A 15,497-nucleotide genomic window follows, 5' to 3' on the forward strand; every position below is an offset into this window, starting at 1 on the left:
TTTACAGAATAGTCTGCATAATGTCTCAACACATCCCGTGTACAACCTAAAACACACAACATTAGACTCTTTGTTTTTACAGAGAGCGAAAAATGAGACAATTACAATACAAGCATGTTTCTTCACAGGTTGTATGCAGAAACATTTCTGCATATCGTGTCTCTTGTTAAACAAAATCTGTAGGCAAAATATACAGCGCATGTCTTAAATAGCCATACATTTCACACTGTGTGCGGGACTTGATCGTAGTAATTTTATATCAGTATTTAATAATGCTTAAACGAATTTGAAACCAAAAACAGTAACTAAATGAACAAAAGAAGGAAGAGAAGTATTTTCTTAGCAGCTCAAACCCCTGCTTGCTTGTGAGCAGTGAATGCTGATTCATAGTTACTGTTTATCTAGACCAGTGGTTCTCAGACTGGGGAGCATGAATGACCAGAGGAAAAATATGGAGTGAGACTAAGTTGTATGTAAATGATCAATGTAGGGAAAATAAACAAGAGTTTGCTGATGCTATCTTGCTGAACTTTATTTCACTAAAATTCAACATGAACCTTTTTTTATTAGTTGGTCTCCCCTGTCATTGTTAATTTTTGATAAAAAATTGTGGGTTAGGGGGGTGAAATTTTTTTTTCTTTTTTTTTTTTCCAGATTTCCTGGGGGAGGGGGCGTTTGAGAACCACTGATCTAGACTAAATTCTCGAAAGAGTAGGACCATGTTTGAAATTATTGAGAAACATCTGATATCTTTCCCATGCAGGCTGAAGGAGGCACCTATAATATCTAATATCTTGATTTGAAATAATGAAGAAATGGCAGTTCATTTGTATGACTTAATCATGATAGTAACAATATGAAAAAATACATTTGTGTAATCGATCATGTCATCCCGGTGTGTGTTCGCCATCAGGGGATCTTTTGATAAGACTAAGCTGGCGATAACAAGGATAATAAGGATCAAAGATATTAAACAACATCAAGGAATTCTGTAGGGGCGACATGTACCAGACTTGTAGAGGATTTCATGTGGCAGAATATCTCATCTACTCGAAGTCCAAACTGAAAAAAATCTCAACCCAGCAGCATCAAAAACAATATAAAGTTAATCTCGGCAACCAAACATTCACAGTCATTTTGTCACAGATAACAAAAAAAGCAATATTAGCTGAATATGGAATTGTGTGATATTACAAATATCATTTCAGTATATTAAACTAACATTAATTTTGCAACATTTATTGGACCTTTTGAGCCCATGTTCTCATTTTAAATATGTATATATTGTTCTTTATGAAGATTTAATGATCGCATCTTGCTCCAGAGAACAAGATGTAGTTTTCTGCTCCAACCAACAAGTTTCCATATAAAAGTTCAGATTGATCTTGATAATTTGTTTAGAGGTCTGTCACAAAGGAGAATTACAGTTGATTACGATCACAGCCATGAGCCATGATGTCGCTATCTCACTGCAAGATTATGCAAGTCTGCCCTCTACTGACCTAAAGGTGAAATGCTCCAAATCTGAGGTTTAAAGGCTGAATTTTTTCAGTGCATTAGATCTCCCTGGGGGTCTGATTGGTAGAGAAGATACTGTTTCAGTTTTGTGGGGAGGTGAAGGTCCCGAATCCCACCCAGCCTTTGCTTGCCCACAGTTTTCCTGACTTCTAGCCGGCACTGCTGCATTAGAGGAGGCACTCCTGGGGCAGGCATCGGGGGAGAAAGCAGGAGCCATGACAGAGAGATGTTTTGATTATTAGCTACTGCTTACGGCACCAGCCCAATGTCGAGAAAATCTTCAGTCAGGCTACTTGGTTAGTTTGCTGAATACCTCCTGCTTGTCTCAGCAGCCTCTCCACGGGGCTGTTGGGAGGTGCGAGGTCCAGTGGCTGTTTGCCCTCTAGGTTCCTGAGGGAGCGATCGGCCCCGTGGTCAAGCAGGACAGACACCAACTCTGGGCTGGACAGACGAGCAGCGATGTGCAGGGGACAGTCACCACACGCACTGTTGTTCACACTAGCACCTGAAGGCGAGAAGACACTAATGAGGTATGATATCCTCAATTTACATAGCTGGGGAAGAGCATCTCTGACAGTTCAGTTAATGCTTTTCTTCTTCAACAGCAGAGAGCACAGAGAACCATTTAAACTCTTTTTTTTGTTTACATAAAAGACTTTGGGGCATTTCCTAGCTAGAGTGCATTTACTCAGGTCATGAATATTCAAATTAATGAAACCAAAGAATGATTTATTTTACTTAAAGTAAAGCACAACACCAGCACTCAGCAATAAGTACAATATTTCCCTCTACTCAAGTAAAGTACATTTCTACTTAAGTACAGTACCTAAGTAAATGTACCTAGTTAAATTCCCAAGGGTCAAAATCAATGCAGCAGAACCAGAGATATCACTCACTTCTTTCTAACTGCACACCCCTGGACTTTTGTTTTCATTTTCAGACTTTTAGTTTCCTGCCCCAACCAACGCTGAACCAAGTGACACCACTTGAGACGATTTATTGGATTTCACTGAGCCTCTGTCTGGAGCCAGCAGCGGCACTATACATCTTTTTCACATAAGCAGTGGTACTGCCCAAGACCTGTAAACAGACTTTGATGTGTAAAATCAGTGGAAGTACATTTTGCTAATCATCCTGGTTGTCCTGACTCGTAGTACAGTTATTTACATTGTCTGATGTAAATGTGAAATTTATCATTCTACATTATTTACATAACTTGATCAAAGTTACTTCGTCCCCCTCCTCTACCTAAAAGACCAATGCTTTTAACTGAGAGGTTAAAGTTGAGGTGAGAGGCTCTCTTACCAAGTTGAAGCAGTTTCTTCACTGTACTCAGATGCAGATTGGAGCATGCAACGTGGAGAGGAGAACCTGATTCGTCGATATACTGATCCACATCTGCACCAAACTGAACAAGGGGCTCGATGCACTCTGGGTGACCTAGACAGAGTTACTAGAATCATCACAAAGGGAAGTGAAGTACTTGAAAGGATCTGCTAGTGCCTGACATTCTGGGGGAAAGAATATGCAATCGTTTTACTTTGTAAGCTACAACAACACACGCTTTTTTTTTTTTTAATACATTATATATTTTTCAGAGCCTTACTGATATTTTGGTGCTCTTCATGCATTTTTTAGTGACTGACTAAGCTGGTTCAGCATAGATTATCCGAGCGCACATGCAGAGGAATGTGACCCCTAACCTTTGGCTGCCGCCCTGTGGATTGGAGAGCTGGACTGGCTGGTCCCCACGGGAGTTGCTCCATGTTGAAGGAGTAGCGATGCGCAGGTCACATGGCCCCGGGCACAGGCTTCTGACAGAGGAGTTTGTCCATCCACAGTTGAACTGTTTACCTGACATGGGTAGGCATATTTTTTTAGATGATCCGCCGGAAATATTTCACAAAAATCATTCAATTAAAAACAATAGTAATAGATCAGGCTAAAGAAGTAATATTTTCATAGTGAGCATGCTAGCAAGGGCCAGTAAGGTGATAATTATATGTAAGTAACAAAGGTACTACTGTACAATGTTCATCCATTGACTATATTTTTTTAACAACATGTTTAATGTAGATCTGCCTTCAGACATGCAGTGCATTGTGGTTTAACAAGTCGGACTTTGTATCTACACTTTTTTTTCGTTAATGTGTTATTGTGCATTCATGGATGCGTCTGCATGCTTGTTAGCATATGTGTTTGGTTAATCTCTTACTAAAATGCACCTTCACGAAGTTAGACCCAGCAATAATTGATATGGTTCCCTCCCTACTAGACTAGAGCAGGATTTAGGATCTTCTTTCAAGGAAAGCCACACAACATACCCCCATCACTTGGGACTGTCTTCAAAAAAAAAGCATAACCAGATAATGATGTCTTACTGACATTTGCCCCATTTTCCATCAGAAGCTTGGCACAAGCCACGTGGCCCTGTATACATGCTCCGTGCAGGGGAGAGACCTGGTCCAGTGTGTTGAGATTCACACATTGACCCTGAGAACAGTACACATGTAGATTCAGAAATACTATAGATGCACAATAGGAGTTTTGTTGCAAAATGAAATATCCACAGCAAAAGTCTAGAGTCAGCATTAAGACAATATCATCTCAAGATGTTGGCTGATGAAATATTTCATATTTTATTAAAAAAAAAAAAAAGGACTTTTCTCACACATGATGATTTTCAGGCAGCACAAGTAAATGCCCTACATGGATAAATTGCATGTTGAAATGATCTCTTCATGCAGTCTAATGTCTCCTTAACATAACCTACAAAATCCCACAAAACTTTACCTGGGAAATGAGTCTTTGCAGAGCGAGCACACGTCCATTAAAGGCTGCGTCATGAATTTGAGACCAGTCTGATTCCACATCTAGGTGTAGACACGTATAGCAATAGCCTTATTCAATATCATACTTTCAAATAACACAAATATGGATTAAAATGATGCAGTGAAAATTTTTTTGTGCAAAGCAGTGTGAGCTCATGCTGCTAGCAGCTACTCACCACTCATCCAAGGGTTAGAGAAAAAAACAACAGTTCCAGTTTGACATGTAGTGTCTCGCGGAGTCTCTTTGTGCCCAGCAGACATATTTCATGGTGTCGGTCCAAAGCTGTTTTATGGCCTGATTGTTTTGCCTCATAGGCTTTTGGAATAGAGACTGGACTGTGTCTAACTCAAGAGTCAAAACTCATCTGAAATATGTTTGGTTTTCAGTGTATTTGTGGCAGGTCTTGGTGCTGTGATGTCATTTCCTCTCAAATAGAGTACTTGTCATGCAGGAAGCAGGCTGGTTGAATGTGGCAGTTGGGTCTCAACCAATGAAGGTGCAGAGGGGCCTGTTGAGCAGGTCTGTCATTTTTGTGTAATTTGAGACTGTCCTCTCCGGCAGGACAGAGAGGCAGTCTTTGGTGGAAGTTGAGGAAAAATGAAGGGAAATTAATCATTGATCTGCATGTGTAAAATTGAGGTCCAAGATAAATGTATCATGTATTATTGGTTTAAAAACTTAGCGGGCCATCATTGTGTTGTAAAAAAAAAAGATCCTACATTTAATGATACAGCATCTGCTTATACAGTTAGGTACGTAGTATTTGGACAGTTTCACAATTTTTGTAATTTCAGTGAATTTGAAATGAAGCTATCAAGATGTGATTGAAGTGCAGACTTTCAGCTTTAATTTAAGAGGGGGGGTTAAAACCATTTTTATACATCTTCCCTCATTATCAGAGGCTCAAAAGTAATTGGACAATTGACAACGGATCAGCTTGATGGCCAGGTGTGGCCTGTTCCCTCGTTATTTCATGAAAAGATTAAGCAGAGAAAAGGTCTCGAGTTGATTCCGAGCGTTGAATTTGCGTTCGGTAGCTGTTCATGGGAACTCTCAATATGTGATCCAAAGAGGTGTCGATGCAAATGAAGGAGGCCATCATTAGGCTGAAAAAACAAAATAAACCTATCAGACAGGTGGCAGAAACTTTAGGAGTGGCCAAATCAACAATTTGGTACATTCTTAATAAAAGAAGAAATGCGCTGGTGAGCTCAGCAACACCAAAAGGCCTGGAAGACCTTAGAAGACAATTAAAGTGGATGATCACAGAATTCTTTCCTAGGTGAAGAAAAACCCGCTCACGGCATCTAGTCAGGTCAAGAACGCTGTCGAGGAGGCAGGTGTATCATTGTCAAAGTCTACAATCCAGAGACGCCTTCATGAATGTAAATACGGTGGGTTTACCACAAGGTGCAAACCACTGGTAACACTCAAGGACAGAAAGGCCAGATTAGACTTTGCCAGAAAACATCTTTAAAAAAAAAACCTGCCCAGTTCTGGAACAAGATCCTTTGGACAGAGTAAACCAAGATTAATTTGTATCAGAATGATATGAGAAGAGTACGGAGAAGGAAAGGGACGGCTCATGATCCAAAGCATACCACATCATCTGTCAAACATGGTGGAGGCAATGTTATTGCATGGGCATGTATGGCTGCCAATGGAACTGGATCACTGGTGTTTATTGATGATGTGACTGCTGACAGAAGTGGAAGGATGAATTCTGAAGTGTATGGGGCTAGACTGTCTGCTCAGATTCAGCCACATGCTGCCGAAGAGATAGGAAGGTGCTTCACAGTTGAGATGGATAGTGACCCAATGCATACCCAAGCAACCCAAGGGCTTGTCAAGGCAAACGAATGGAATATTCTCAAATGGCCAAGTCAGTCACCAGACCTCAACCCAAATGAGCATGCTTTTCACTTACTGAAGACAGCCTGGCAGAGCATCTCAAGGGAGGAAACATAGCATTTGGTGATCTCCATGGGTTCCAGACTTCAGGCAGTCATTGACTGCAAAGGATTTTCAACCAAGTATTAAAAATAATCCTTTGTAACGACAAACGTTAGAGTCGCTGGAGTCATCTGAGGCCAAGTGTGAAAGGTTGTTAAATCTCTTTGGAAGGGAGTCCAACGACTGTCATTACAACAGCCAGGAGCACTGACAAACCAAGTGACACCAGTGACCTTGATAACGACCCCACAGAGGTTAAATACCTGGGACTCCCCAAAAGTCAGTCAGAACTGAAGAGGCCTCTTGGATGACAAGTTTGGATTTGGAAATTTGGATAGCCATGACCTGGATGACTGAGAGTCTGCACAGACATCTTCACTTGGATGTTTGACCTTGACGTACCTGTATGTGCAGCGTTTGACACCAGAGGGGTAATTTCACATTCATCCAATGAAGGGGGAAAGTTTCTCTGTGCTCACCTTAAATCTGATTTTGAGTTTGATGATTTTGTGACATCACTACTAGTTTGGAGTCAATCATGATCCACTACACAGCTTACACGAGTGTGATTTGGAAACTTGAAACCTTTTGCCACAGTAAGCAATTTGTCCTGTGACTTTGTCTAGCAGTTAAACTTTTGAAAACAAATAAAAATGTGCATATTCATAGGTTCTGGATTTTTCAAAGAGGGACAACAAGTAAATATTCTTTTAAGAGTTTGTAGGTACCTTACCTTTTAGTGTGGGGAAAAAACATATCGGACAAATTCTTACTTAAAGCAGAATATTTTGATCTGATTAGAACATGTCTCGAGGGGATCATTAAGTGATTTTAAGATGTTTTCTTCAACACCAAAACATCTTGCAAAATGCTGTCTGCTATTAAATGCTGTTTAATAAATCCTTGTAGTAACATGCTTAACAAACTAGCATTCTTACTTTGTTTCCTTAATTGTCATTTAATTTTAAGGTAACATTGTTTTTTGGGGGGGTGTATTGCGATGGTAATGACACTTTACTGAGACAACACTGAAAGAACATTAAAATATCTGCATTCCCAAGGATTTATTTTTTCTTAATCTCATGTAGTGAAAAGTGATCTTGATTAAAGAATCCCATGGCTTGCTTTTTAGAAAACCAGGAAATCCACTTATTTTTCAGACTTACCAGAATGTGGATGGGCGGCCTAATACACAGACGGACCTTCCCTGAAGTCAAAAGGCAGAGTTCAGCACCTATGTTAACGAGAATCTGCTCTGCTTCAGTGTGCTTGGGTAATTCACCGAGCCCCTAGCAGCTCCGGTGACCTCTGACTTCCCTGAGGGGAACAACCTCAAAGACAATTTGCTCACAGAGTTCAGCTAAGTTCCCGCACAACATCTGTATCATGACAAGGAAACAAAGCAGTGTTGGACTTGGAGCTAACAGTTATGTCATGGGATACACCCCGGTGATTATTGATTTGGGCTACTGCTAGTGTTGAATATGCACCACAGATATGACACAGTAATGTGTATCGGTATCCATACCTATTCCCAAATCTACAGTGCCAGCAATATCTACTGTGTCCTGAGAGCTACGATCACATTATATGCAGACCAGCAGAGGGCAGCAACAGAGAGCAGACATTCAAACAGTAAGTCAATACCCTAGCTCTATTCCTCAGGGAGTTGTTAATCCCTGGCAGCAGGCCGCAAGCTTGCCATTCAATTGACTTTGTGCCTTGTCGGGGAAGGTGCAGATGGATTCGAATACCATTGTACAAACTCAATGAATGCCCTCTCTGTCGCACTGAATGCTGAAAGCCCCCGATGCTTTGTTTCCCCAAATAAATCTGCTTCAAATGTCCACCGGTCTTCTGAGATCTCGGGCCAGGCGAGCTGATTCAGAAGCTGCCGTGACCTCTCGTGTATCTGGACGTGGTGAACGACTGCTGCATACATATGGGAGGAGAAAGTATTTCAAGTATAGGCCTGCGGTCTGCGAGCAAAGTGCCCCAAATGTCATCTTCCTTACCATGGAAGCTAAGAGTGGGGCCGAGCGAAGATGTATTCTTAGGCTTCGGATTTTTGTTTAGGCACAAAGCTTTTACTTTTAACTTTTGATTTGCTCATGACTTCCTTAACAAATAGAAGACAGGACATTGTTTCTTCTACGGTTTGGACAGCAACCAAAGATCTTTCTTTATCAAAACCGGCCATTTATTTCAGCCGAGACCGTTACATCATTACTACTCTGCATACTGTCCACCTTTTACACCTGTTTGTACACATTTATTAAATGCACAACGCCGGATATTTAGTGCCACGACAGATGTGAAAAACTACTCGGGAGTTACGTGGCTGGTCACCAAATCTAAATGTATCAGGGTTAAGTGGATGAGTCCGTGTATGTCAAGTGCGACTCCCTGTGGGACACTGATGTTTCACAGAGCGACTCACAGCACAAATTTAGTGATTGATAGATTGTGTTGCCATAATGAAACATAGAGAATATACGGTGTCTGCACTTAGAGAGTTGTAAACTATATTCTGTATATTAAAGAGGGTATGTTCTCTACGGATTTCCTGTTGCTGTTCTTAATATGATGAGTAAATGTGAGTCATTGTCTTCTACTTACTGTTTGTAGCCTAATGGTTTTGTAATAATCCCCAGTGCTTTTTGAGCACAAGACAATAGGGATAAAATGAAGTTTATTAAATTAAAATTTTATGATTATACATTTATTTAAGGGTATGCTCTTCACAGATGTGCATTAATAAACCCAGTTAAAAGATATAGTAGTTTGTTGAACTGAACTAACTTCAGACCTAAATCACTCTCTATCACACAACAAGTCCATTGTCGGTCTCTTGTATTGTTGCACAGTTAAGGGATTAAATGGAAGCACATGAGGATTCAGCCGCGTGATTTCTCAGGGAGTTGGGTCATGGACTCAGTCATTTCCTCTCCGTTTCTTTTTCGTCTTTCTCCCCCTGACACCGTAGCTCACTTCTCTCTCTCCCTTTCTTTCTTTCTGTCTGTCCTCTCTCCCCCCCCCAACCCCCCCACCCACCCACCCACCCGGTCTTTCTCTCCCGCCAGTCCGTGATGGCATCCCCCCGTCTGGAGACTTTCTGCTGCCCGAACCGAGACGCGGCTACAGAGTTTGTGGTCACCTTCCAGCCCGTCTTGTTCGGGGCCCTGAGCCTGGGAAGCGCGGCTCTGAGCCTCCTGCTCGCTGTTCTACAGATTCTGCCAAAACGCAAGGGCTACAGGAGACTCGGACAGTATCCCCTGCCGAGGCCCGCGTCTTCCTCGCGGATCTTGTTCATCATCAGTATCTGTGACATACTGGGATGCGCAGGTAAAACACAAACAGCCGCTGCGGGCCTTTCTTCTTATCTTAGCTGAGGAGAAAGAGTTGTTTTTCCACTGGGTCTGGGTCTAATTACGCACGCAAATATTTTGTTTTAACCCTTTTGTGTCTCTGCATTTGCCCGAGTCTGGTCTGCTTTATTCAGACGGAAAGACGATATTAGACATAACGTGTGTGCAAATATGAATAATGGAATTTACCTGCAAAAAAAAGGCGATTCAGACAAGCTTGTACAAAATAGATATAAGTCAAATATTTAGTGGTGAAGCCGATTACTTCTTATCACAGCACAAAAGAATGAGTCACTTTTCGTCGTGCCAGTTACGACACGACTCATACCAACTGCACATCTGCTTCCCCCTCGGCCTGCGCCGACAGCTGTGTCACGTTTGGGCTGTCGGTGAGAGGGGAAGGCGGCGAGACCCGCGCACCGCCAGGCGGGAGCAGCTTGAAGCACACCCGGGGACCCGACTGACAGGGGGGTTGCACGGCATGCGGATTGCAGTCTGCATCGCATAAAGCTTCCGGGAGAGCTCCTGCGTTTTTGGTTGGGTTTTGGTTTTTTTTGGGTTTTTTTGCCATGCCCCTCTGCAGCGAAGAGTTTCGTGCAGGGAATGGAAAACACCCTCATAAAACGCACCTGGGGTCAGTTCATATTTCCATGATGTCAAGCTGCTGTTAAAAGGACTCCGTGAATTAATGCGTTTAAAAATAGAGACTAAAAAAACAAAAAACAAAAAAAAAAACACAAGCCCTGATGTGTTTTAAATGGTAATCAGACCCAGACCAATTTCCCATCTCCCGCCAAGGTGCTTTCCATGGTGGAAATAAATACGGTGCTCGTATTTATTCCTCTCCTCTTCCAGCTGCGTGTTTTGCCGCCACCGCGGGATCTGTCCGGTCTGCTCAGCGGTTACACTTTAGAGAACATGTGTTTTGTTTTTGTTTTGTTTTTTTCCCCCCTCCCAGGCATCGTCGTAAGGTCATCGGTCTGGCTGGGCCTGCCGACCACCATCGACCAGATCTCAGAGGCCAACAACACCGATGTCTGGCCCGAGGTCTTCTGCGTGAGCAGCGCGGTACGTATGACGTCCCTTCCTCGCGTCACTCGGCAGTGTAGAGGCCTGGCCGCGCGCGGGACAGGTCACAGGCGGCAGGTTGCCGGTTACACTTTCGATGTTGTGGGTCACACATCGCGCATGGTCCTGGAGGGGCCCCGATCCCGCCAATGAACGGGGTAACCTGAAAGAAATGTCTGTCACTACGCATCTTGACACTGTGAAGGCACCGTTAACAGGACAAACCTCAAAAAACCAGGCGCAATTACTCATACGATGCTCAGAGTCACTATTATTATGAGGTGAAGAGTAGGCTTATTGTGTCCAATTTATATTTCACAGATGTGGATCCAGCTGTTTTTCAGCGCCTCTTTTTGGTGGACCTTTTGCTATGCCGTCGACGTCTTCCTGGTGGTGAAAACGTCTGCGGGAATCAGGTGCTACTGCTTCTTCTTCTTCTTCTTTATTTTTTTTATTTACCACCATTCATTGTCACCCGAAAGCACAGAGCTTTATACCGAGCTGCCACTGACATCAAGCAAATCACCTCCCTCTCACTGTGCTTCACTGTCTCCTACAGATGCAGATGTTTCTTTGTTTGTTTGTTTGTTTTTTAAGTTTCGTGTTTTTTAAATAGGCCGACAATATGTTTCTCCCCCCTCAGCCAGTGCAGTACATTTGCTTTCTGCTGTGGAGGGGGGAAAAAAAAACCCCAAATCCTCAAGACACAGAGCCGCGGCGTGTGTTGCGAGCTCGGTCTCATGACTCCTTTCTCTCCCCACCAGCACCATCATCCTCTACCACATGATCACATGGGGTCTGGCCGCGCTGCTGTGTGCCGAGGGGGTGGCCATGCTCTACTATCCATCCATCTCCGAGTAAGACCCGCCGCTCTCCCCTCTGCCTCACACCGACACCCACGCCCCTCGCCGTTGCACCTGTCCCGCTGACACGGCTGCGTCGCCGGCTCTCCTCCCGCGGAGGCCGTCGGGAGAGGCGTTGGGCGACTTGTCGGGATGGGGCTTGTTGAAAAGCAGAGACGGAACGTTTAGTCAGTGTTTCACTCTGTGGCGTTTGTGTGTGCAGTTGCGAGCAGGGCCTCCAGCACGCCGTCCCCCACTATGTCACCACCTACGCGCCGATGCTGCTCGTCCTCGTGGCCAACCCCGTCTTCTTCAGCCGAACCGTGTCTGCAGGTCAGCCCCTCGCCCTCACGTCCCTCTGGCAAGCACTTTGGCACGCGCGCACGCACGCGCGCACGCGGGCGGGAGGAAATGACCGTGCTTTTGTTCTTTCTCTTTCCCCACTTTAGTGACGTCTTTACTAAAAGGACGACAAGGAATCTACACGGAGAACGAGAGACGGCTGGCCAACGAGATCAAAATACGCTTCTTTAAAATAATGCTGGTGTTCTCTATTTGGTATGTTCCAAGTTTTGTGTGTGTGTGTGTGTGTGTGTGTGTGTGGTGGGGGGGGGGTTACAATTCATCGATCACAGCTGTGCAGCTGGAAAATGATTAGCTGTGACGGAAAGTGTGTAATTTGCGGTAAATGGGCTAAAACATGCAGAACCATTGGTCTCGTGCTTTAACAATGCCCCCCCCCCCCGTAGTTCTCTGTGTATGTAAACCTGTGTGTAAATCTGTTTGTTAGAGATTATTTATGGGGAAGCTATTACGTTGCGGTGTAACCAGCGCAAATGTAACTCTCACAAGACAAACTCATGAAAACTCGTGCTAGTCCTCAGCAGAGGTCAAACTAATGATGAACCCTTGTTTTTTTTCCCTCATAATTAGAGCTGGATATTAGCTTCAGATTCATATTGTGAAGAGAATAGTGTAATTTAAAGCTGATTTTTTTTTTTCTTTCAGTTAAAATAAGTGAAATTTTAAAGACCTATTCAGAGAGACTTGGTAAAAACTAAGGAGACACTCTGCTCTGATGTTTAAGCTGGGTTCCCAACATCATCAATGAGAGCCTCCTCTTCTACCTGGAGATGCAGCCGGACATCAACGACAGCGGTTTCAGGAATGTCAGAAACGCAGCCCTCATCACATGGTTCATCATGGTGGGTTAAAAAAAAAAAAAGACCGTCAGCATGCAGAATAAAGAACAGCTTGAATTGCCCTGCATTTTTGGTTTTCTTTTTACTCTTCCAGGGTATCCTGAACCCCATGCAGGCTTTCCTTAACACCCTGGCCTTCCACGGCTGGACAGGCTTCGACGTTGACCTCAGCCTGAAGCGGAGGAGGGAGCTGGCCTGGGACTCGGTTTCTACTTCAGCGCCTAACGCAGCTGGCCACAACCCCATGGTGGGGACAACTCTGCTCTACCAGAGTCATGTCCAAGAAGCCAAGAAGAACCTGATGGGCAATGGACAGAACCAGTCCGACGCCATCAGTGTCCTCTCAGAAGGTAATTGGGCTTTCGATGGCAGTAGCAGCTCACCCGTATATCAGGGCTGGTGAAGCTGACACACACAACTCACCGGCGCCTTTTGTGGTGCGTGGTGTCCCCTGATGCTATGGCTGGACTGCCTCTCTTTAATATGAAGTGTCTTTTGGATGAGCCAACTATGGCACAATGTCATTCCACTGAAGAATCTGCTCCCACTGCCCTGATGACAAGTGTATTTTTTAGCTTATTGTTGTGATTTAAATTAGTTTCAATGGTACCGATTTTTGAATCCACCGGGTAGGACAAAGTTAAAGCTCTCGGCGATGAATTTTTTTTATCATAACATACTTTCTTTTAACCAGAGCTGTTGCTGACTCCTGCTCGATGCAATTGTGAAGCATGTCCTATTAACACCCTGTAGAATTGTTTGCTTTGATCTATGCTGTTCTGAATAGTACAGTGGCATGAAATTGCACTGCAAAGGAAGTTACACATTTTTTTGTTAATAATGAACTGAAGACATGAGTGTTGCTACCATGCTGAACGTGTTTTGTTAATCCTCCGTGGCGCCATGAGCGCAACCTCTGGCCTTCGGTTAAGTTTGTTGCTACTGTATCACGTTATCACATAGAGCTTTAAGTGTTGTCATTGATTTGCACAAGATGATATGCAGAGAGCAATGACTAAGCTGTTAATATATAATGAACCAGATAAAATACACTCATTTGCCAATTTATTGGGTTCACTTAGCTACAGCTAATGCAGTCTAATACAACAAAATTTTGTTTGTTGAGCTGTTGAATTGGATTTCAACCTTCAAGTTAGGGTTTTATTGCAGATCTGTTGGTTTAGCCTGAATTCGTTTTAGTCAGATGCATCTCATAAAGTTGTATTTATTCGCTCATTCTAGCACCACCGACTGATGACATGGTCCTTTTTTCACTTCAGACATTTTGACATGCCACGGGAGGAACAGCACAGGCATAAATAATTAAATGAGTGATGGCCGAGTTCTATTTAGCTGTTTCAGCTTCAGGGCCCTGGTATTTTTTAATGCTGGGTCACTGTCACCCTGCAATGGCTTAATGTGACATTTGAATAGAACCGAGAAACCTGTGCTTTTCCTGCTATGCCAGGTCAAAATGGGCTGCTGTAAAAAAGGCCCATTAAGATTTTATTAAATGTATTTTGGGATGATTTTTTTGTAAAGCATTTTACGCACTTTCTACCTTTTTGTAGTTGTGTTTGTGCACCATGCAGATCATGTACAAAGGCTGTACAGTGTTTTGTGTCACCATTCATTGTCTTGGAAATGACAAGTTCTTAGAAATAAAGTTAATCTTTTAAAGGATTTATGTTTTTCACTCCTTTTATATAGCTCTCAATCTGTTTTTACATCAAGCACATGTCTAGATCAAAACATTATAGCTCAATTATAAACACGGTACAATAAAAACTTCATTAAAGACTGCATTTGCAGGTTGTATATTATTTAATATCCCAAAATACATTTGTGGATATATCCATATGTATAAACACAATTGTGATGGAGGTCTATCAATACCTCAATGAATAGACAGTTTGATAAGCTGTTTGTCAAGGTGTCATGTGAAGTAACACCCAGTAATCTACCCCTATTCTGTCTTGCTAGGTTCAGAGTCTAGTACAGTTGAAATCCACATTTCCAGCGAGCTACGAGACTATGAGGATGTAGACGCTGATGGAGAATCCTTGGAGAACTCTGAGAGGCAGTAGCTGGGGTCAACAGCAAACGGCCTCCCTCTACATTTGCGGTGTGACATTGCTCTAAAGTTGCTTTTGTTTAAGATTGTCTCTTCTTAGTCCTATTGTCCTCTTGAGAACTTTCCCAGATATTAACTGGTCACGAGATTTCATTAGCTGGTATGACAGAATTAGTCTCATTCTTGAGTCCAAGCCTTTTATTTTTCTCTAAGCTATTTAAATCTGTCTGCAGTACAGTGTAGTGTTACTTTGCAGACCCATCAACGTGTACAGCAGCTGAACAGTCCCAAAGCCGCTGCACAGTCTCATGTAGCAGTCAGTCAGCAGGACAAACATGACATTTTCTCATTAATAACACACAGGCTGGGCTTTAAAGTTGCCTTAAGTGCTTGAGGAAATATTTCCCCAGGAAAATTCTCTGGATTGGATGCATACTGTGATATGCACTCTTGCCATTCAACTCCTAAGGCACAAAAGAATGTAATAAGTTAACTAGTGTCTTTTTTTTTTTTTTAAACAAAGTAACTGTATTTCCAACAGTCCATCTTGTATTTTTGCACGCATTTTTGCATTTTATACTATATTAAATATCCAAAATATTTCTTAAGACTTTGTCTGTGACACTTTCTTAATATCTTT

At 42.8% G+C, this 15,497-nt stretch overlaps 2 protein-coding genes across 2 annotated transcripts; one reads left to right on the forward strand and one right to left on the reverse strand.

The window, feature by feature from the left end:
- Window positions 1-671: 671 nt before the first annotated feature.
- Window positions 672-4,884, reverse strand: LOC120801098 (ankyrin repeat and SOCS box protein 9-like). Its single transcript, XM_040147638.1, has 7 exons — window positions 4,526-4,884; window positions 4,312-4,391; window positions 3,904-4,011; window positions 3,222-3,372; window positions 2,824-2,958; window positions 1,832-2,023; window positions 672-1,700 (listed from the first exon to the last, which is right to left on the reverse strand). The coding sequence occupies exons 1-7, from the start codon at window positions 4,608-4,610 to the stop codon at window positions 1,549-1,551; spliced, it is 903 nt and encodes a 300-aa protein (XP_040003572.1). The 5' UTR covers window positions 4,611-4,884; the 3' UTR covers window positions 672-1,548.
- A 4,508-nt stretch (window positions 4,885-9,392) lies between these two features.
- On the forward strand, window positions 9,393-15,494 carry gpr143 (G protein-coupled receptor 143). Its single transcript, XM_040147921.1, has 9 exons — window positions 9,393-9,648; window positions 10,630-10,739; window positions 11,061-11,155; window positions 11,504-11,596; window positions 11,805-11,914; window positions 12,031-12,139; window positions 12,669-12,786; window positions 12,878-13,133; window positions 14,767-15,494. Exons 1-9 carry the CDS (start codon window positions 9,393-9,395, stop codon window positions 14,868-14,870), a joined length of 1,251 nt encoding a protein of 416 aa, XP_040003855.1. The 3' UTR covers window positions 14,871-15,494.
- The last annotated feature ends 3 nt before the right edge of the window (window positions 15,495-15,497 follow it).

This window comes from Xiphias gladius, chromosome 16 (assembly GCF_016859285.1).
Source record: "Xiphias gladius isolate SHS-SW01 ecotype Sanya breed wild chromosome 16, ASM1685928v1, whole genome shotgun sequence".
Taxonomy (NCBI): Eukaryota; Metazoa; Chordata; class Actinopteri; order Istiophoriformes; family Xiphiidae; genus Xiphias; species Xiphias gladius.